The sequence below is a fragment of the Sorex fumeus genome, unplaced genomic scaffold (genome assembly GCF_029834395.1).
Source record: "Sorex fumeus unplaced genomic scaffold, SorFum_2.1 ptg000122l, whole genome shotgun sequence".
In the NCBI taxonomy this organism is placed as follows: domain Eukaryota; kingdom Metazoa; phylum Chordata; class Mammalia; order Eulipotyphla; family Soricidae; genus Sorex; species Sorex fumeus.
Genome location: NW_026606179.1, coordinates 39,831,130 through 39,853,317, shown reverse-complemented (window position 1 = coordinate 39,853,317; position 22,188 = coordinate 39,831,130). Strand labels below are relative to the sequence as shown.

The 22,188-nt window shown below is 56.7% G+C and overlaps 1 protein-coding gene across 1 annotated transcript in view; it reads left to right on the top strand.

Moving 5' to 3' along the window:
• Positions 1-210: 210 nt before the first annotated feature.
• The window catches only part of CNGB1 (cyclic nucleotide gated channel subunit beta 1), a 38,954-nt gene continuing 16,976 nt past the window's right edge, over positions 211-22,188 (top strand). Inside the window, exons 1-10 of the mRNA XM_056137138.1 lie at positions 211-465; positions 3,716-3,878; positions 6,486-6,593; positions 10,552-10,709; positions 11,823-11,978; positions 13,450-13,658; positions 15,474-15,524; positions 15,721-15,807; positions 18,489-18,553; positions 19,649-19,771. Coding sequence (XP_055993113.1) covers positions 243-465; positions 3,716-3,878; positions 6,486-6,593; positions 10,552-10,709; positions 11,823-11,978; positions 13,450-13,658; positions 15,474-15,524; positions 15,721-15,807; positions 18,489-18,553; positions 19,649-19,771 — 1,343 coding nt within the window. The 5' untranslated portion in view covers positions 211-242. The remainder of the gene's footprint in view (positions 466-3,715; positions 3,879-6,485; positions 6,594-10,551; positions 10,710-11,822; positions 11,979-13,449; positions 13,659-15,473; positions 15,525-15,720; positions 15,808-18,488; positions 18,554-19,648; positions 19,772-22,188) is intronic.

Sequence of the window (22,188 nt, the reverse complement as noted above, 5' to 3'; positions counted from 1 at the left end):
GGGCTGTCTCTCAGCGCGCCTGGGCAGACCAGTCACGTGGGTTGGTGACGCTCTCAATATTGAAAACTGGAGACAAGAGTGATGCCTCAGACCTGGGGTGCCATTGTTCTTGCCAGTGCCGGCGGGCGCCGGCTGGGTCTGTGCCGGCACTGGGCAGGAGCTCTCTCCGCTGCCACCCCCAACTCCGGACTCCTGCTTTGCAGCCCCTCCGGCTCTGCCTGTGACCCTCCGTCCCCCTCATCATGGCCCAGCCGGGTCGGGAGGTGGAGCTGAGTCGCCTGGTCCAGGACCGGCTGCCTGGCCCCGTGGCCCAAGGGAACGGCCCCCTCAACTTGGCCGACCATCTCCCCAATGTGCCCAGCTACCGGGTCCCCCTCACCCGCATCCCCGTCCTCATCTCCCGGAGAACGGCCTTGTCCAACTCCAGCTTCGCCAAGGAAACCAGGAGCTCCGTCCGTCTCCTAGGTAGCGTGACCCCGGCCGGTGGCATGTGCGTGCCCATGGCCCGTGCTTCTGCATGGCTCAGCCGTGTCCCCCCCTCAAGGCTGCCCACCCTGCACGGCTGCTAGTGGGCTCCTCCTCGCTTTCATCTTGCTTTGCAGTGCCCTAAGAAGCATTAGTTCCTCTTTTCCTGGGGTTCCCAAACTCCAGAATTAATGATTCATGCCTTTGGGCTCAATATGATTTTCTGCAATCATTTCTTTTGGGGGGTGGGGTGGGAGTGGGGGAGGGGAGGGCCACACCCAGTGCTCCAGAGTTGCTCTCCGCTCTGTGCTCAGGGGACCCTATGGTCCCTGGGATCCAACCTAAGTCAACTGCATGCAAGGCAAGCAACCTTGATGCTTCTTGGACTAGCTCTCTGGCCCCTGCCATCATTTTTCCCATACAGGGACTCATTCACCTCCTAGTTGAAGCCACTCAAATCTGCAGGCTAAGAGACTCAGGTTCGGGAGCTGAGTGGCAAAGGGAGTGGGGCACCAGAAACAGGGTGGGGTGTGCAGGGAGTTCGTTGCAGACAGAATCTAACGTTCTGGAGTTAGCTGGGAGCGGGGCTTTCTCAGGAATGTTATTACCAGCCCTGCAAATTCCTCCCTCCCTGGCAGGGCAAGTCCCAGGAGCCTCCCAGCAGTGAGGCGCTGTGTCCTGGGGGGCCCCCCCACATCAGAGAGGCAGCCTGTCTGGATCTGTCCTTCGGACTCCCGCTGCCTGATGACAAAGTGCTGAGGGACAGAGGGTCCCTCTGGGCTCAGCCCTGTCAGTTATGTCTTAATGAGGCAGGCGGACCTGGTTACTTTTCTGTTTTATTTTTCCTGTAGGGGAGGCTGGGGATCAGAAGCAGGGTCTCAAGTATGCAAAGCAAGGGTCCCAATTTAAGTGGCTCCACTCCCAATCCAAGACCTTTTGTTGTGGTTGTTTTCACAATACCGAGGTCATGCATGTCAGGTACTCTGAGCCACACCCCAGGTCCCCACTTGTCCCCCTGACTCATTTGGTTTTGGATGGCCTGGGGGGCAACAGACAGTTCCTTCCCTCCTGACCCACTGGCCCACTCCCAACTCTCTCTTTTTCCTGGCCTGGGGTGCGCCCAGAGTTGGGGTGAAGGACCCATGGATCATGCTGTGACCAGTGCTGACCCTCCAGGTTCAGAGCCTTCAGCACGCTCTTAATCTGCTCCCTCCCGGAGCTGGGGTGTGGCTGCCCTGGCATTTTGTGTCTCTGGCAGGGATCTGATTTTCATGGCTGTGACTCTCCTTTGATCTCTTGACGCTTTGCTTTGTGGGTTTTAAGCTTTTCAGTGCAGGAAACTCTAGGTTTGTGCCCAAATGGAAAACCAGCCTGGCATGCCACCAGCAGAAAGCACAGCAACAATATTGACAAGAAAGGGGCATCTGCAGTTTCTAGGGAAACACAAGACCAGACCCGGGAGAGTGGGGGAGTCCCCCACCAGGAAGAGGAATGAGGAGGTTAGGACAGACCCCTGCCCCCCGCCCCTGGAAGCCCTGGCTCGCCTCCCGTTCAGGATCTGGAGAGCAGTGAGGGAGGACAAACACACTTGTCCTATGATCTATTGCCCCATCTGCATCATCTCAAAATCATCCTGTCCCCCGCCGCCCCCCCCCCCCCGCCCCCTGGCCTCTGGGCTCAGCACCACTCAAGAACTATCTCCAGCGACAGGGACAGGGCGGGCGTTGCAATGCCGCAGAGGAGGGGCACGTGAGACTGGTGAGGGGGCACTTTGTTCCCATTTCACCCCCGTGGTGTGTGTGTGGTGCCCCTATGATGCTCCTTTGGAACTGAGGCTGCTGTGTGCACAGGTCTGACCTCAGGCAGGGTAAGGGCTGAGGCCGGGGAGGCCTGAGAGCGAACCTGGTTCTGCGGCCAAGTCTCTGCCCATCTATGCCCAGGGTCTTCCTGGGCCCTGCAGGCACAGCCCTAGCTGGGAGCCATCTCTGCCAAGGGCTGGGGGTTTGGTAAGGCTGATACAATCGGCACGCAGGAAGGGATGCACGGAAAATAGCATTATTCCCCACCAACCCAGCTTAGTCACGCCCTAGTATTCTTTCTAGGGGAATGACGTTACCCTGATGCTAGAAAACCAACATGCTCTAAGCCAGGGTCATTTCTGTTTTGAGTACCCGCTCGGCCAAGCTGATGGGGAATGAAGGACCAGGTTTGGGGCGTTCCCTTCTCCCCTGGGGTTAATTAGAGTTGCAAGATCTTGCACCCCACAAAGCAGATGGTGGCGTGCATCTCCAGGCTTCCTGAGAAAGCCGCCTCTGGTTTGTTTTGTATTTTGAGCCACACCCCGCAGTACTCAGGGGCTCTTCCTGGCTTTGTGCTCAGGAGAGATACTGGGCGTGAGAGAAGGATTGCGTGTGGTACAGGGGAGCCAACCGAGGTGGTTGGCTTCGCCCCTGTGCTAGCTCTCTGGACCCAGAGCAGCCACTAGAGCAGGAAGCAAGCACCTCTGCTGCCCGAGGTGGGGTGCGGGGAGCACATTCCGCTGGGAGGGGAACCTGGACCCTGAATATTTGTGCCGGGGGTGGGGGAGATCCTGGTCCTGCACCTCCCTTTCCCCCTCCAGCTCACCTCTCAGGTCTGAGGGGAGGAGGGGTGAGGAGCCCTGGGCCTCATACTCTCTCCTGCACCCACGGCCCAGGGCATCTCTAGTTAGACTGACAAGACCCCACCTCCCTGCTCTCCTGCCCCAACCTGCACTTGGTCACTAGTGGGTGAGGAGTCAGGGTTGTAAATGTGTACCCTCCCCCAAAAGGAGCAGTCTCCTGGTTGGAGAAAGAGTCTGAATGTCCCACGTGACACCCTGCCGAGCCTGGTGCCCTCCTGCCTCTCCTGCCATAGTCCTGGGAAAGAGGGGTCACCCCCATCTTGAGGGGCAGAGAGAGGAAACACACTGTGCTAGGTCATGACTCGGGACCCCTTCAACCCAAACCCAGGGCTTGAAGCTTCACCAGACTCAAGGAAGTCAGACTGTGTCCTGGTGCCTGCCCCCTGGCTTCGGAGGTCCCAGCAATTGTTTTGTGGTTCCTGGGCAGTGGCTGGAGTGGCCACACCTTGGGGGGCTGCCTCTGCATGCTGCCTGCCCCCCTCCCCTGCATGGAGCATCCCTGCTCCCCCAGGCCTGCTTAAGTCACAGGCACCCCAGACCCCCACCCTGGCTTTTTGCCCTGACTGTACACCCCTTCTTCCTCCCAAGTGCCTGCCACGAAGCAGCACCCAGAGGTGCAGGTGGAGGACGCAGATGCTGACCGCCAGCCGCTCACCGTGGAGGAGAAGCCGGCCTCACCAGAGCGGCCGCCACCATCACCCGCCAAGTCGGATACCCTCGCGGTGCCGGGCTCAGCTGCCGGGACCCACAGGTCAACTTTGATGCTCCTCTTGGCCTTTTCTCATCGGTCTTGGGTCATAGAAGGCTCAATGGGGCAGGGGGAACAGGGACCAGGGACACCCAGGCCACTCAGCAAGGTGGAGTCAGGAGGCGGATTCAGGGCCTCCCCTGGGGCTCGGGCGATCTCTGCAGAAGCCCCAACACCCTCCACTGTCCTTCAGAAGGGCGAAGTGTTTCCTCTTATTAAACAACACAGGAGAGAAGTCAGTAGCCAAAATTCCACCCCACTAGGGGGCCTTTCAGTTTTTCTGCCTTCTCTTATGGACCCAAATCACTGATGTGATTTTCACTTATGGACCCAAAGGGCTGGTGTGATTTTCACTGGGGGTGGGACTCTCATTGGGACCTCGTTGAGAGCACATCCCGTGTCACTGGGTGTTGGCTCAGCTCTCACTTCTGACTCTGGGGTCCTCTGCCTTGCCTCCAAACGGAGGGAACAGACCCCCTTTCTGAGGAACTGTGCACAAGGTGCTGGTGACATGTGTCTCTGCTCTTCTGCTCTTTGCCCATGGGAGTCCTTCCTCAAGCCTGGGATTCCTGGTCAAATGGACACAGATTTGTCTGCCTCTTGAGTTAAAGCTGTTCTGCGTCTGGTTGCAGCTGGTTTTGAGCAGCCCGAGAGGCGCCCTGCACTTAGCCCTGTGTACACTGTAAAGTGCTGTCTCGTCCCTTGTGAATTATTGTGATTACGCAGAAGGCAAGTCGCCAGCGCTGTCCTGCGTTGGCTGACTTCAGAGATGGATCCTTCCCCGCCCCCCCATTCGTGTGTGCTCTTTTTCAAGGGCCCTTGAGTAATTTCTCAGCTGAGGTGAGGAACTGGTTAGAATAGAGGCGGTGAGGGAGGGTAAGCCGAGGACTCTGAGATTTTTATGTGGAGAAAAGAGTCAGACATTATTATACTCAGCCTTGAAAGATTGCTCGTAGATTTATGAACCTTTGAGTTTAACTTATTGAATTATACAAAAGAAACAGATGGCAGAAGAGATGGTGACGCCACAGCTGTGGACATCTGGTCTACCTCTCTCTGCTCCTTATATGTGAATGGGGGAAACTATGAAGGTTGGTTTTGAAGGAATTTGGGGCTGGGAGGGAAGAAGATCCCATGGGATTAGAGTCCATGCCTCCTGTCTTCTGTGAGGCTCCTGCTAAGACATTTGTTCATTAATTTATTTGCAAACATCTCTTGGACAGTCTTAATTTCGGGCTCTATTCCAGGTGCTGTGGAAAGGTTTAAAGGGCCTGCCCTCATTCTGGTGGGGCCGAGACAGACAAAGAATAAGTCCTCAGACATAGGGGCTCTTACAGAGGGGCGGAGTTAAATGTCTGTGAGAATCAGCCAGTGCCTGAGCCTCGTTCCAGAGGGCTTCATTCTGATGCCTGATGCTAGGGTTGTCCGTGGGGTCATCTGTGGTCAGGGAAAGAATGAGCACTGAGGGAGACTGAGAGGGAACAAGAAAGCCACAGAAACCACAGGGCTGAGAGGGGGACCTGCAGGGAAAGCCTTTCTCACAGCTTAAGGCCTTGGGCTGGGGTGAACCCCAGGTTACCGGTGATCAGATGTGAAACTTCGGTGAGTCACTGAGCTTCCTAGAACTCCCCTTTGCCCTGTGAGAGAAGGAGAAGGCACTGCCCGCCAGTGGGGCTCATGGGAATTCTGAAGTACCATCTGTGAGGTAGCACAGTTTTAGGTCAAGAGGCAGAGAACAGGGCGACTGTGCCAGACTCATTCTCTGGGTTCTCTGCGGCAGCACGTGCTCTTGGGAGTCCGTGGGAGACACCAGGTGCAGGACTGAGTTCAGGTCCCAGCTGGGGGACCTTTGTCCCCTGTCCTCTTCTCACTGGCTGTCGGACTGTCAGAAGAGACATAGGGTTGTTTCCAGACCTTCCTCAGCAAACGCCAGACTTAGCTTCTTCTGTAGCCTCTCTAAAGCACTGGCAGAAGACCCCTGGGTCCCGGGGATCGAGGGCAGAAACTTTTCAGGTGGAGTCAAACCCAAATGCCATTGACCGGGACTCCCTGGCTCCAAATGCAGCACCATGTGCAGATAGGAGCTGGTGATGGAGACCCCAAAGGTTGCTTCGTCTCATCCTTACACAGGGAACCCGGGACTTCGAGAGAGGCTGGGATTTGCCCTAAGCTGATGACGGGCTACTTGTCCATGGGAATTCTCTAGTAGTTGGGAAGGTGGCAGAGAACAGGGGGCAGAGGGTGGAGGAGGAGGGGAATGACTTTAGACTTGGGGATGGGGTGAGGAAGAAAGATGTCGAAGTTGAGACCCAACTGGGTGATATTTCTTAGTTGAGATGAGTCACATTTTACAGATGGGAAAACTGAGGTGGTGCTGAGTAATAATACCTGGCCAAGGACACTCACTGACCAGAGCTTCCGGCTACTGTGGCCAGTGCGGCCAGCAGACAGAGGTGGAGACCGAGGCCTGTGGAGAGCTGTGTCCCCCCATTCACGTGGTCCCTGCAGAGAAATGAGGACCCTCTGGTGACCTGCAGGCTCCGAGTTGGCTCCCTCCCCAGGGAGGCCCTGCCCTCTCTGAAGCCACCGTCCTTGCTGTGTCCCTTGCAGGAAGCGGCTGCCCTCCCATGACGACGAGGCTGAAGAACTTAAGGCGCTGTCCCCGGCCGAGTCCCCGGTGGTCGCCTGGTCGGACCCCACTACACCGCAGGGCACTGAGTGAGTGAGGGTCACCTCTCGGGGAGCAGAGGGTAAGAGGGCAGTATGGGGCTAGGTGGGCCAAGGGGAGGTGAGTGGGAGAGAAGAGATTTTTCTAGAATCTTCCATGGCCAGGCTGACTCTGCCAGTGGTCTCCGGGCAGGAAGATGGCGCCAGCTGTCCAGGTTGCTTCTGGCAGATTCAGGAGCTGTGGAAAAATATGCAGCAGGGGCTTGAACGTCGAGCTCGGCTGTGTCTGGAACCCAGACCCTACCCGAAGGGCCGGGCCCCTGGGAAATGTTTTCCTCGGGGATTTGAGCTCTTGCTTTTGGCCTGGGCTACTCATCATTCTCCTCAGCAACAGATAATGAGTAGCTGCAGGGAACTCTGGACTTTTTTACTGTTTTCACCTTTTTTTTAGTTTTTATTAAATCACAGTGAGATACAGTTACAAAGCTTTCATGTTTGAGTTTCAGTCATACAATGATCAAACACCCATCCCTCCACAAACACACATTTACACATTTTCCACCACCAAGATCCCTAGTATACCTCCCCCCCTCACACTTCCCAACCCTACCCCTGCCTCTATGGCAGACAATTTCCCCCATGCTCTCTCTCTACTTTTGGGCATTATGGTTTGCAATATAGTTACTAAGAGGCCATCATGTTTGGTCTGTTTCTTTCTTTTTTTTTTCTTTTTGCCTTTTGGGCCACACCTGGCGATGCTCAGGGATTATTTCTGGTTCTGCACTCAGGAATTATTCCTAGTGGTGCTGGGGGACCATATGGGATGCTTGGAATTGAACCTGGGTGGGCCAATGCAAGTCAAATGCCCTACCCGCTGTGCTATTGCTCCAGCCCCTGTTTCCTTTTTGTTGTTGTTCTTTTGTTTTTGTATTTGGGAGGTGTGGACCTCCCAAGAGGTGCTCAGGGGCCCCAGGGCCACTCCTCTCAGTGCTCAGCTCAGTGCTAGTCACAGGATGGTGTTGTTGTGTGGGCCCTGTGCTGCTAAGGGTTCTCTGGGCTGCCCCAGCCATGCCTGGCGCCTGCAGGAGGCACCCAGCAGTGCTCAGGGAACCGTGCGGTGCTGGGACTCACACCCAGGCCACACGCATACAGGCAGCTGCCCGAAGCCTAGCTCCATCTCCCCGCTCCCTGCAGAGCAAATGTTGAACTAAGTTGCAGGAAGTTCCTAAAACTTAAAATAGCGGGGCCGGAGTGATAGTACGGCGGGGAGTGCATTTCTTTGAATGAGGCCGACCAGGTTCAATCCTCAGCATCCCATAGGGTCCCCTGAGCACTGGCAGAAAGTGATTCCTCAGTTTCAGAGCCAGGAGTAACCCCTGAGCATCACTGAGTGTGGCCCCCACTGCACAAAATTAAAAGTTAGAGCAGCACTGTACTGTAGCACTGTCCTCCCGTTGTTCATCGATTTGCTCGAGCGGGCCCAGTAATGTCTCCATTGTGAGACTTGTTGTTACTGTTTTTGGCATATCGAATACGCCACGGGGAGCTTACCAGGCTCTGTCATGCAGGTGGGATACTCTCTGTAGCTTGCCGGTTTCTCCGAGAGGGACGGAGGAATCAAACCCAGGTCGGCCACATGTAAGGCAAATACCCTACCCGCTGTGCTATCTCTCCAGCCCAAAAATTAGAGTAGAATAAAAAAAAATACCCAAACCTTTCCCTGTGCCCAGTTGTCAGAGGTGACCGGGGTGCAGTCACACCTAACACAGAGTGAGGGTTTTATGTGAGAAAGCAAGGCAAGGAGTCAGAGCCCTAGGGCAGTGGATAATGCCTGACATCAACTGAGTGTGGACAAGGAAGGAAGGAAGGAAGGAAGGAAGGAAGGAAGGAAGGAAGGAAGGAAGGAAGGAAGGAAGGGAGGGAAAACAAGAGGGTCCGAAGCAATAGCACAGCGGTAAGGTGTTGACTTACATGCGGCCAACCCAGGTTCAATCTCTGGCATCCCATATGGTCGCCCAAACACCATCAGGAGTAATTCCTGAGTGCAGGCAGAGCCAGGAGGAACCCCTGCATTGCTGGGTGTGACCCAAAAAGCAAAAAAAAAAGAAAGGAAAACAAGACAAAAATCAGGTGCCAGGATGCCAACTCCTCTTGAGGTACCTCAGAGGCGCCCGTGCTCGGAGGCTAAGCCACGGGACACAGGCCCCAAGATGCAGTGACACCTGCGTGGTGTCAGCTCAGGGCACAGGAGACTTGCTTCCTGCCATCCCATAGGGACCAGCTGCAGTGATTCTGCCACCTATATGTCTCCCCTGAACCCTCTGACGCTAACCAGAAAGACACATCCGGGGCCAGTGCGCCCCCACACCTGGGAGTGGGGCCCCAGCCTGGAGGGAGCCCCGTGGGGACCCATCCCTGCTTGCCACCCTGCATGCCAGGGTTCTACCACCTCCCGAGTGCAGAGAGAGCCCCTGGCGGCCGCTCCGGGGCCTTGGAAGCCAGATCTGCAAACCCCAGTTTGACTCGGAGACATGATTGCCAGGAGGCCTCTGGGGGCCCAGGACCCTCACCCCACGCCGCCCGGGGGCAATGGGCAGCTTCCGGCCTTGTCTGTCTGCAGACGCCCCCCCTGAACCCACAAGGGTGGGTCCTGAAGATAAAGCGTGGGTCTGGCAGGGTGGGGCAGGAGCCTCTGAGCTTTCCTACTGGTTATTTCCTTTTATTTGTTTTTTTTTTTAAATTTAAGCACAGAGTTTACAAAGACATTTATTATAATAGAGTTTCAGGCATACGCCAATCCCCACCACCAGCGTCAACTTCCCTCCACCATGTCCCCAGGCCCCCTGCCACCCTCGTCTGCCTCCGGGACAGGTCACTTGGCAGTTTGATGATGGTCTTTTGTTTGTGGGGGGAGTCACACCCAGCGATGCACAGGGGTTATTCCTGGCTCATGCACTCAGGAATTACTCCTGGCGGTGCTTGGGGGACCATATGGGATGCTGGGAATCGAACCCGGGTAGGCCGCATGCAAGGCAAACGCCCTACCCACTGTGCTATCACTCCAGCCCCGATGATGATGATGGTACTTTGGGTCCACGGCAGGGTTGTCATCTCTGTGGTCCAGATATATGGATATACGGCACCTCGGTGCCGCCATGCCCCTGTCATCAACCCCCCCTCCCTCCACCTGCCCCGGGTCTCTCTCCTTCCAGGAATTTCTTATTTCTACTAAGATATAAGCTTACATCTAGCCCACCTCACTCTGGCTTCTCTTCTGAGCTCAGCCTCTCCTGGTAACCTCCAATTGGATCAAACAATCCCAAGTTTCCTCCTTAAATTTCAAGGGGAATTAAAACCTTTCCAGACCTGGCCCCTGGACACTGATGTGGCCTGCTTTCTTTCTTTCTTTCTTTCTTTCTTTCTTTCTTTCTTTCTTTCTTCTTCTGTCTTTTTGGGTCACACCTGGTGATGCTCAGGGGTTATTCCTGGCTCTACACTCAGGGGACCATATGGGATGCCGGAGATCGAACCCGGGTTGGCCACGCCCTACCCGCTGTGCTATAACTCCAGGCCCCCTGTGGCCTGCTTTCTGAAGGCAGGGTCAGCCCTAAACTCTCAACAGCCCCCTGGAGAAGTTAAAGAGGGCCTGAGGGGCTGGAGCGATAGCACAGCGTGTAGGGTGTTTGCCTTACACTCAGCTGACCCGGGTTCAATCCCCAGCATCCCATATAGTCCCCCGAGCACTGCCAGGAGTAATTACTGAGTGCAGACCAGGAGTAACCCCTAAGCATTGCCTGGTGTGACCTAAAAATAGCAAAAATAAATAAAGTAATAGGACTGCCTGGGGGGAAAAAAAAGAAAAAAAGAGAGAGAATGTCTGAGGCTTCTGACATCGGTAGGGAGGCTGGCTGGGCCTTCCTCCCTCAGGCTTGGTAGTGAGGCCCACACACTTCCCTGGGTACCTAGGGGTCCCTCACACCCAACGTGCTCACTAGGGGTGTTCCCTTAGTGGCCAGGACCGCGCAGCCTCCACGGCCAGCCAGAACAGCGCCGTCATCAACGACCGGCTGCAGGAGCTGGTGAAACTCTTCAAAGAGAGGACGGAGAAGGTGAAAGAGAAGCTCATTGACCCGGACGTCACCTCCGATGAGGAGAGCCCCAAGCCCTGTGAGTCCAGAGCTGGGCTGGTCCGGCCAGCCGCCGTCATTTCTTGTGGTCCCAAATAAACTGGTTGGGGTGCACAAGAGTTGGGTCCTGTGGGTGCACCCAGGGGAAGGTCAGGGTTCTGGCCAACAGCAGCTGTGGTCTGCATCCCCTTCCCTGGGCCAGAGTTTCGTGGACCTTCCATCTCTTTCCCTCTACCAGGCTCAGGGTGCACTCTGGGGACCTGTCCCTGGGTGGACACTCAGGTCCTGTTCATAATCCACTCTGGAACCAGAATCTTATTTTTCTGGAGGGCTCAGTTACGAGACTCTTATCTGAACGTTCTCTGCTTCTCTCCTGCTGGGAGGAAGTAAAAAGGCGCCTCTCTGATTGAGAAGGTGCCCAGAGGTCCACTGTGTCGCCTGGTGCCAAGGAAGGACCTAGAGAGCCGATGGCATAGCCCTAAAGCTGGACGGGGAGCCCGAGGGAACTGCTGAGCACATGAGAAGGCTGGGACCGGGCCGGCTCCTCTTCCGAGGGGAAGTGGCTGAGATTTCTGCTCTGAGAACCCTAGAGCTCTCATGGCTTCTCAGCTGGGTGGCAGAAATCCTGGATAAAAAAAAATGCTCCAGTTCAGAGCCGGAACAATAATAGTACAGGGCGGAGGGCACTTGTCCTGCATGTGGCCAACCTGGGTTCGATTCCTAGCATCCCATATGGTCCCCTGAGCACTGCTAGGATTGGTTCCTGAGTGCAGAGCTAGGAGCGACCCCTGAGCATTGCCAAGTGTGGCCCCAAAACAAAACAAAACAAAACAAAAAAGAAAAGAAAGAAAAGGAAAGGAAAAAGAAAATGTTCCAGCCCCCTAGAGGAAACCAATAAACCACGCAAGCAGACCCACCCGCCAAACTTCAGCAAGTCCAGAAACACTTTGTTTTGGGGAGCTCCTGACCTTGGAAGCTGGAAGAGTTTCCGGGTGCTCAGGAGTTGTGGGGTTGGGTCCTGACCTCTGCACACGTTGCTGGCCGTGGCTTGGCAGTGGGCACCAGAGCCCATGGTTGTGAGCTTCTCTCTGCATCCTCCACCTGCTGCCCAAGCCTCAGGGCTGGGCTGGAGAGTGTCCTGTGTCACCCGCAGCCCCTGCCAAGAAGCCCTCCGAGCCGGCCCCGGAGGAGAAGCCAGCGGAGCCGGAGCAGCTGGAGGAGGAACATTACTGCAACATGCTGTGCTGCAAGTTCAAGCGCCGGCCCTGGAAGAAGTACCAGTTTCCTCAGAGCATCGATCCACTGACCAGTAAGTCCGGTGGGCATGGGTGCTGCGCTTTGTAGTGAGGGGCCAGGAGAGTGGGCGTGGGAGGGGGGGCCAGGGGATGGAAGGAGAGAGCACAAGAGGCGAGGGAGGTCAAGGATGTCCTAGGTGAGGGGCTGGAGCAATAGCACAGCGGGTAGGGCGTTTGCCTTGCACGCAGCCAACCCGGGTTCGATTCCCAGCATACCATATGGTCCCCTGAGCACTGGCAGGGGTAATTCCTGAGTACAGAGCCAGGAGTAACCCCTGTGCATTGCCGGGTGTGACCCAAAAAGAAAAAAAAAAGGATGTCCTAGGTGAGTTTCGCAGAAGTAAATTCAGGAGCTGGACTGGAGAGAGAGAGAGAGAGAGAGAGAGAGAGAGAGAGAGAGAAGAGGGAGAGAGACAGAGACAGAGACAGAGACAGAGACAGAGAAGAGAGAGAGAGGGAGAGAGGATAGAGGGAGAGAGACAGACAGACAGAGAAGGAGACAGACAGAGTGAGAGACAGAGAGAGAAAGAGACAGAGAGATGGAGAGAGACAAACAGAGTGAGAGACAGAGAGAGAAAGAGACAGAGAGATGAAGAGAGAGAGTGCTCAAAGTCTAGACATCTAGGCGGCCTGGATTTAATCCCTGACACGCCATGGTCCCCTGAGCATTGCCAGAAGCCCTAAGCCAAGAGCAGTCTCTGAGAAAGGCCAGATGTGACTCCAAAACAAATATATATTTTAATATCCCTGGAAAGAGACACATCATCCATCCATCCATCCATCCATCCTTACATCCATCCATCCTTCCGTCCATCCTTCCATTCACTCATTCATGCATTCATCCATCCTTCCATCCATCCTTCCATCCATCCCTCCATTTACTCTGCACACATCCATCCATCCTTCCACCATTCATTTTTCTATCCATCCATTATCCATCCATCCATCCATCCTTCCATCCACCTTTTCATTTACTCATTCACGCATCCATCCATCTTCCATCCATCCCTCCATTTACTCTTCACACATCCATCCATCCCTCCATCCATTCATCTTTCCATCCATCCATCCTTCCATCCATTCATCCATCCACTCTTCCCTTCCATCCATCTCTCCGTGCATCCATTAATCAGACCATCCATCCAACCAACTGTCTATCACCTCCCATCCATCTACCTCTCCATCTTCTACACACTGCTGACTAAGGCAAGAAAGATATTTTCAAAAAATCCGCAAGCACAGGAGCAAAAGAATGTCTTGTTCCTTGTCTGCTATTTCCCTTCCCCTCCTCAGAGAACCCTGGTTCCTCAGGGTGATAAACACAGCACTGTGTTTCCAAATCAAAGCAGGGTGGGTCCTGCCCCAGTGACAGCTGTGGGGGGGAGGGGAGGAGCGAGCCCATACCCAGCCCCCCGTCCCCTGGTGGAGAGTGTCTGGGAGGTGGGGGGGGGGGTGCTCTGGCTAGAGCCTGTGTCCCGCCCGCAGACCTGATGTACATCCTGTGGCTGTTCTTCGTGGTGCTGGCCTGGAACTGGAACCTCTGGCTGATCCCCGTGCGCTGGGCCTTCCCCTTCCAGAGGCCAGACAACATCCATCTGTGGATGATGATGGATTACCTGTGTGACCTCATCTACCTCCTGGACATCACCGTCTTCCAGCTGCGCCTGCAGTTTGTCAGAGGGGGGGACATCATTGTGAGTCCTGGTGGACGTGGGGCGTGGAGAGTGGGACAGGGCGGCTGGGGACAGACCTGTAGCCAGCATCTCCGGGGGCCTGTCCCCAGGGCTGCAGTGGACAAGGGAAGTGAAGTGGGAGTCTCAGGCGCATCTGCCGCATCTGTTCAGCCACAGGTGCCTCCTCTCCCGGGGGGGTCGATGGTGCCAAGTCTCCCCACTCCAGACCACTCCCATGTGTAGCACTGTACTCCCAGACTCAGATCTCCAGAGAGAGGGGACAGTGATCAGAGAACTCGCCTTGCAGACCTGCGTTAGATCCTCTAGGGCAGACCCTGAGAGCAGGCCAGTGGGGACCCCTGGTGGGGTGCAAAAATCAAAACCGAACCAGTCCCCTCCAGGATTTCTATCCCATCGTGACTCCAAAACAAAATATGTTTTAATATCCCTGGAAAGAGACACATAATCCATCCATCCATCCATCCTTACATCCATCCTTACATCCTTACCCATCGTGTAGCCGGGATAGGTCAAGGGAACTTAATCACAACGGGAAACCCGGCTGGCGTGCGGCAGAGCACTGACCCTGCAAGCATGAAGCCCTAGATCTGAATTCCGGCGCCACAAAAAACGTCTCTGTCACTCACGGAGTGAAACAGCTCCCAGGCCCTGATGGAATTAGAGGCAGGGAAAGACCTTCAATGCCAGTGGACCTGGTTCAGATCTCAGCAGCTCTGCAACTCACTTTGCCGCCTCTTTGAGCCTCAGTTTCCTCGTCTGTAAAATGGGGAGAGTGATTGTTCCCATGGTGGCACCTTGCTGGGTGGGTGGATCGCGCAGCTAAGGACTTGGCCCAGAACTGCTGACAGCTGAGCATTCCTGGGGGGTCTGCAATGAACGAGCAGCTTGGCCCAGTTCCAGAGCCTGTGCTCTGTTGTGGATCCCCCCTTTCTTTGGGGGGGAGGTGAGGGGCCCACACCCAGCAGTGCTCAGGACTTACTCCTGGCTCTGCACTCAGGAATCCTCCCTGGCGGTGCTCTGCAGACCATATGGGGTGTCGGGGATCAAACCAGTTCTCCCATGGGCAAGGCAAGCGCCCTCCCCGCTATGCTATCGTTCTGGGCCCTGGTGCAGATCACTGTTATGGGGTTGGGGGAGGGGGCGGAGAATGGAGGCAGGAGCAGGGAGCCCGTCTGGCTGGGTGAGTCACATCCCCAAATTCCAGTGCCTACTCCCCCTCGCAGGGCTGGATCGATAGCACAGCAGGTAGGGCGTTTGCCTTGCACGCTGTGGCTGACCCGGGTTCGATTCCTCAGTCCCTCTCGGAGAGCCTGGCAAGCTACCGAGAGTATCCTGCCCACACGGCAAAGCCTGGCAAGCTCCCCGTGGCATATCCGATATGCCAAACACAGTAACAACAAGGCTCACAATGGAGACGTTACTGGTGCCCGCTCGAGCAAATCGATGAACAACAGGAGGGCAGTGCGACAGTGGACAGTGCATTGCTACTCCCCCTCATGCAGACAAGTCAAGGTGCCCCCTCTAAAACAGCACTGAGGAAAACAAACCTCTCGGGCAGCCTCTTTCCTGGCCATGCCGACGTTGTCCCAGGGCCAAGAGGCACAGAGGCTGCAAGGAGAGTGCCAGCCCTGCGGTGGGTGCAGGTGGGCATCTAGCTGGACCCAGACCCGCTCCCCCCACAGGGGTTCCACCTCCCCACCTACAGATCCCAGCTTTCTGGGAGCCTTGGGGTGTGGGGCAGTGGCCTCCATGAGGAGCCCCATCGCTGGTGCCCGGGTATTAAGTGCTCATCTGGTCACTCCACTTCTCTTCCAGACGGACAAAAAAGAAATGCGGAACAATTACCTGAAATCCAGGCGCTTTAAGGTGCGTTCTGGGGGCCCCTCTCCTTCCCAGCTCTCAGCAGGAGGCTGGGGTGGGGGGAGGCTGGGAGTCCTGGGAGTTGTGTGGTGTGGTCCCTGCTCTCAGTGGGGGCAGCCCAAGTTCCCGTGCATGAAGGTGGAGACCTCCAGCCCCTGGAACTGTCTGAGTTACATGCCCCTGGGGCGGCTCTGGCTTTCAGATGGACGTGCTCTGCCTTCTGCCTTTGGACTTTCTCTACCTGAAAGTGGGGGTGAACCCCCTCCTCCGCCTGCCCCGCTGTCTGAAGGTAGGTACGATTCCGGGGTCCCGCCCCTTCTGTGGGCCTTAAAAACTGCTTGTTCCTCAATCCTGGGAGGCGAGAGGTATGACCCCATTTTACAGAGAGGCAGGTTGAGGCACAGACTTGGGACTTGCCCGAGGTCACTCAGGAAGGAAAGAGTTGCATCTGGATTTAAGACCTGAGATGCGAGCCCTTCCTAGAGGCACCTGACGTCTGCTCTATGACGAGGGCCTTTTCAAGGATGGGAACACTGAGTCTGGGAAGGTGTGTGGCTGTCCTGAGGTGACTGGGGTCAGGAAGTGTCACTGCTGGGCTAGCTGGTATCTGCTGAGGGACCCCAGTGACATAGGCCCCTGATGGAAGCCTCTGATGTGGTCCAGGAGGACGACTTGTTCGATAACTAGGGATCCCCCAGATGGAGCTTGGGGCCAACCAAGCACATGACTTTCTTTCTTTTTTTTTTTTGTTTTTTGGGTCACACCCAGCGATGCACAGGGGTTACTCCTGACTCTGCATTCAGGAATTACTCCTGGCGGTGCTCAGGGGACCATATGGGATGCTGGGAATTGAACCCGGGTCGGCCGAATGCAAGGCAAATGCCCTACCTTGCTGTGCTATTGCCCGAGCCCCAGTTCTCTCTTCATGAGGGTGTTGGGCGCCTCTTCCCCAGAAAGACAAAGAGAGCTTAGGAGAGCGGCCAAGCACAGCCTCAGTAAGCAGGAAAGCAGGGGCGAGAAGTCAGGGAGAACATGGTGGCCCCAGGAGGAGGACCCGAGAAGGGACGGGCCTCTGAGCTCCCCTGAGCCTTCCAGGAAGGTGGAGAGTGGACGGGGGTCTGGAGGCCCAGGCGCCCGCCTGGGGGACAAGGGTTGCTCTGGAGCCCGATGAGGGAATCTGGGCTCCCCAGGCCATGTCTGACCTGGCGGGGGCCAGAGGTGCTATCTTGGCTGACGTAGAGGTGTGAGCTTGTGGGTGTCTGTGGTTCAGCACGGCTGGGCACGCTGGGGAAGGGGGGCGTGGGCCACGTTCAGGGTTGCTCTGCATTCCGTCCGGGGGAAATTATAACAAATTAGAATAGGCATGAAGCCAGGGTGATGTACAGCACAGAGGGAGCTTGTCTCACACGCCGCCAGTTCGGTTTTTATCCCCAGCACCCCAGAAGTCCCCCCGACCCCCTCTAGGAGCACAGAGTCAGGAGTCAGCCCTAGTACCATCAGCCGTAGCCCAAGGGCAAAAACAAACGAAAGAAATGAGAGGGGGCCAGAGTGATAGCACAGCAGGTAGGGCATTTGCCATGCACGCTCCAACACGGGTTCGATACCCGGCATCCCATATAGTCCCCTGAGCACCGCCAGGAGTCATTCCTGAGTGCAGAGCCAGGAGTAACCCCTGAGCATCACCGGGTGTGACCCCCCCAAAAAAAAGCAAAAAAAAAATGAGAACAGGTGTCTGCATGGCCATTTCTGTGTCCCTTAGGGAGCGTCGGTCACGGCTCCCAGCATCAGGTACTGCGCTTGGGGATGCAGCCACTGTGTGGAGTAAGGGATGGGCTCACAGGTGGAGTTCGAGCTGGGCTGAATCCCAGGCATGTCACTGACCCCCTGCGGGCAGGTGACTCCCTTGAGTGCCAGTCAAAGGGGACAGCTGCCACCCTCTCGCAGACCCAAATAAGGCCGCGTGGATGACACGTTGCCAGAGACGTCTGTGAAGGGACATGGCCATGACACCCATTTGTCCTATAAAGAAGTCCCTGAGGGCTAGAAGCGGATGGGGTGAAGAGTGTTGCTTCTTGTTTTGTTTTTGGCTTATTTTTGGAGCCACACCTGGGAGTGCTCAAGGCTCACTCCTGGCTCTGTGCTCAGGGATCCCTGCGGGCAGGCTTGGGGGAACCATCTGGGGTGGTGGGGATCAAACCTGGGTTGGCCACATGCAAGGCCAGCACCCTCCTCACTGTACCCTTGCTCTGCCCTCAGGATGATGTTTCTTTATGAAATTAATTTCTTTAGAAGTCAGGGACTGGAGGGCTAGAGTGATAGCACAGCGGGGAGGGCGTTTGCCTTGCACGCGGCCCGACCCTGGTTCGATCCCCAGCATCCCATATGGTCCCCTGAGCACTGCCAGGAGTAGTTCCTGAGTGCATGAACCAGGAGTAACCCCTGAGCATCGCCGGGTGTGACCCAAAAAGGAAAAAAAAAGAAGTTAGGGACTGGAGCGATAGTGCAGTGGGTAATATAGCTTCCCTTGTGTGCCGCCAACCTAGGTGTGATCCCTGTATCCCATATGATCCCCCAAGACCCCTTAGGAGTGACCCCTAAGTGCAGAGCCCGGAGCAAGCCCTGAGCACTGCCAAGTGTGCTCCCGCCACAACGAAACTAGAAATGAATGAGCCTCGGATAGATATTACCACCCAGTTCCGTGCCGGGCTCCCAAGGCCCATGAGTGCTGCTGTGAGAACACGGTTCTGTCGGTACTTTCCCTAGCACGGTGGGTCTCGGTCTCGCCAGGTGTCCAGGAGTTTCTGGCCCCTTCCTCCAAGGACTCAGGCCCTCGGGTCTGAGGTCACTCTCCAGCCCCCTCCCCCCAAGGGCAGGAAATGGGCTCAGCTCTCAAGCAGTGCGGGTGGGTGTGGGGGGGCAGGCAGGTGCCACTGAGGATGGCACTTTTCCTGACCTTGCTCTTCCTCCCAGTACTTGGCCTTCTTCGAGTTTAACAACCGTCTGGAAGCCATCCTCAGCAAAGCCTACGTCTACAGGTGAGTCCCAGTGCATGCCCACCTACATGCACGTGCACATGTACACACACGTACATACACACACACCCACACATACATGCACATGTGCTCACATGTACACACACGCACTCCCATACGTACACATATGCACACATGCATGCACACACATGTGGATACATACATGCACACCCACACATGCACACACATGGTGCACATGCACACACATACACACATGTACATACTTGCGTACATACACACTCTCCCAGGCATGCTTGCCATGTGTGTGCGGCTGCACGCATACATGCAGACTCATACAGGCACATGTGTATACACACGCAATGCACACATGCATGGTCCTGCAGGTACACCCGTGCATATGTGCAGCACACCCGTGTGGCACACGCATGTGTATATGCACAGTGAACACAAGCTGCCACACACCTAAGTGAAGACATGCGTATTCACAGGGCCCAGGTGGGTACACAGACAGCACACCCTCACACGTGTGCACACACATACACACCCACCCCTGCTCTCGAGGACACACACACCCACGTGTGCAGGAATGGGGAGGGGGAAGCCCACTCAGCTTCCCCTTCCTGCCCTGGCCTGCAGGCCTTGGTCACGGGAAGCGTCTCCCCCTTCCCCCCTCCCCCCCCCCCCCCCCCCCCCGCCTCTTCCTGGCTCCTCTCCAGGGTTGTGGTGTTTCTGGAGAGCCGGGAGCGGCCACTTCCCTCCCATCCTGAGCAGGTCCCCAGAGCTGGGCACTTCCTGCTCACTGCAGGAAACTGGGCCTCCCTTTGTGTCTGTCCAGGGAACTGACCCCAGTGGCCTGGCCCCAAACTGGGGGCGAGGGGGAGAGCCTGAGGACAGGCCATTGCTGTCTCCAGGACACGGGGGTGGGGGGAGGCCCCTGAGAAGGTTGGGCTGCACCTGGGGGGCCTGCTCCCCCATCCCTCTCCCGGGGTCCATGCCCCCTGTTGCCTCCCAGGGAGCCCACACATGTAGCTCAGGCCACTCCCCCAGAGCACCCCTGGGCCCGGGTCAGCAGAGCGGGACAGTCTGGGAGGTGGGGGACGTGTGCCCGGTGACCGTGTGGTACTCCCCACCCCCCAGAGTTATCAGGACCACCACCTACCTGCTCTTCAGTCTCCACGTCAACTCCTGCCTCTACTACTGGGCCTCCGACTACCAGGGCATCGGCTCCACCACCTGGGTTTACGACGGCGTAGGGAACAGGTGAGCCCCGGGCCTCGTGCCACCATGCTGCTGGGTACCATGACATGCCAGGTCCAAGGGCTGCCGCTCAGCCAAAGCTTCCCAAGTGCCTGGCACGTACCCAGAGGAGGGGACACTGATTCGAGCCATGCCTGCGGGAAGGACCCTCCTAACAGCCCCTAGAAGGTCACTGAAGCCCCCCGCATCACCCCTCCTTACATGGCCACTGGTGAGCGGCGGGCAGTGAGGCCTGAGCTGGGGTCTCAGGGCCCCTTGTGCCCGTGTTGTGTTTTCTCTTGGGTCTTCTGGGTTCGGACGTGTCCACGTTGGTTGCTGGAACCTGGGATAAACACACACAGAGACAAATCCACTCGTAGCCACGCACCAATGGCCACAGGTGCCCCTCAACCCAGCTCCCAGGCACCACGAGGCTAAGCCCAGCGGGGCCAGCAGACCAGTCCAGAGGGCAGCCACACCCTCTCAGATGCACGGGCTGTTGTGGGGTTTTGTTTGGGGGCCACACCTGGAAGTGCTCAGGGATTACTCCTGGCTTTATACCCTGGGATCACTCCTGGCTGGCATGAGACCTGGGTTGGATCCCTGGCGTCACACACACACACACACACACACACACACACTCTTACTATTTAACAGACTATAGGAGGAAGGCAGCAATCAGGAAAAAGCATTGTTGGCCAGCGGCCCGCAGATGAGATAGGAGGGCTCATTTCATCAAAGCAGCAATCCTGTCCACACGGTCACAAGGGAGGTTTTATAGGGCGCAGGCAGGGAAGTGGGTTGTGCTGGGCGCCAAGTGTTAACAATAAACTCTCTGCCTGGACCCCCAAGGCCCAGATACCTCATCCCAAACAAAGGATGGGCTGGGCTTTGGAGGCAGGGGAAACTGAGGACGGACCATCCTTGCCCTTCGACTCTGGGGCACAGAGAGGCATCCCTGCATGCAGACCTGCTTCTGGACGCTCAGTTTTAGGGTCTCAGTAAACTCAGTCCCAAAGAGGGGGCATCCCTTCCCCTCCCCACACACCTACCCAGTTTTAGGGCTTCAAGAGGCTGTGGGAAGCTGTCGCTCAGGTTCAGGGGCACAGGAAGCGAGTCCCCCAGGTGGGAGGACAGGCAGGAAAGGGCAGCGCCAGGGAGGGGACAGTCTGACAAGTACAAACCAAAGGCCAAGGCCACCGTGGACAGGATGGGGCGGGCGGGCTGCGTGGGCGGGCGCGGAGGCCAGGCTGGGTGCCTGGAGCGCCCCCTGCTGGCAGCGGGCGGACCTGCACTTCTCCTTCCCAGCCTTGGTTGCCTGATCTGTAGAAAACGCACCCTGGGGCAGGCGGTGGAGAGGGTCAGGTGGCCCGTGTCCTCTCTGGTCAGGTCCTGGAAAGGCTCCCTGTCCAGCTACCAACCCTTTCGTGTCCCTCAAGCACTTGCTTGCAGTTGGCGCCAGAGTTGTAACGACATCAACTCCCCCACCCCATACCCTGAGGGGGCTGCTGAGGTAGCTCAGTGGGTAGGGCTCTCACCTTGCATGCACCGACCCAGGTGTGATCCCCGGCACCGCATAGGCTCCCCTGAGCCCACCAGGAGTGATCCCTGAGTGAGTGCAGAGCCCTGAGTGCAGCTGGGCGTGGCTCCCAAACAAAACAGAACAAATCACACCCCCCCCCCCCCGCCCAGTTCTCCAGAGGGACTCCCGCCTGGGGGTGCCTCTGGGACTGCCGGGCTGTGGTGCTCCCCCCCTAGGAGTGCCTGATTAAAGGCATTCAGGGGGGAGGGGCTCGGACAGGCCCTAGAAGGTGGAGAGTATAGGACATGGGGTCAGGGCCCAGCACCCTTACATGGTCGGTGATTCCCGTCTTGAGCTCATTCATTCATTCATTCATTCGTTCATTCGTCACCGTGCACAGAGACCCTCTCTGCAGAGGGCAGAACACAAGCTTGTCTTTAGCGCTTGCTCCCGGGAAAGAACTAAGTGTCCTGGACTTTGTGTTCTCTAGAAACTGGCCAGGACTGCGCTCTGGTTTCCTGTGTAGAACAGAAAACTCCAGTGTGGACCAAGTCCGGCTCAGCTAATCAGCACCCCCGCGTCCCCCACACCCTCCAGCATCCTCGGCCATGGTTGTGGGGAGTCCAGCAGACCAGGAAAAGGACTCCCAACCTGGACTCTAGAGACTGAAGGGGTCACTCCATCCCCCCAGACCTGAGCGAAATTGTGAGAATGTGCCAAAGAGAAGTCCTGAGCGTTCCTTAGATTCCCCGAAGGGGCTCAGGAAGGACGGACCCCCTGCCCCGAGGGCCAGGGCTGGGTTGGAGCAGAGGAGATGGGGAGGAGAAATACTGACCCTGACGGTCTTGCAGCCCGACCCTTTCCTGGGGTCCTGATCCCCAAACACCTGGGGAGTGGGTGGGGGGAGTCCAAGGCGCCT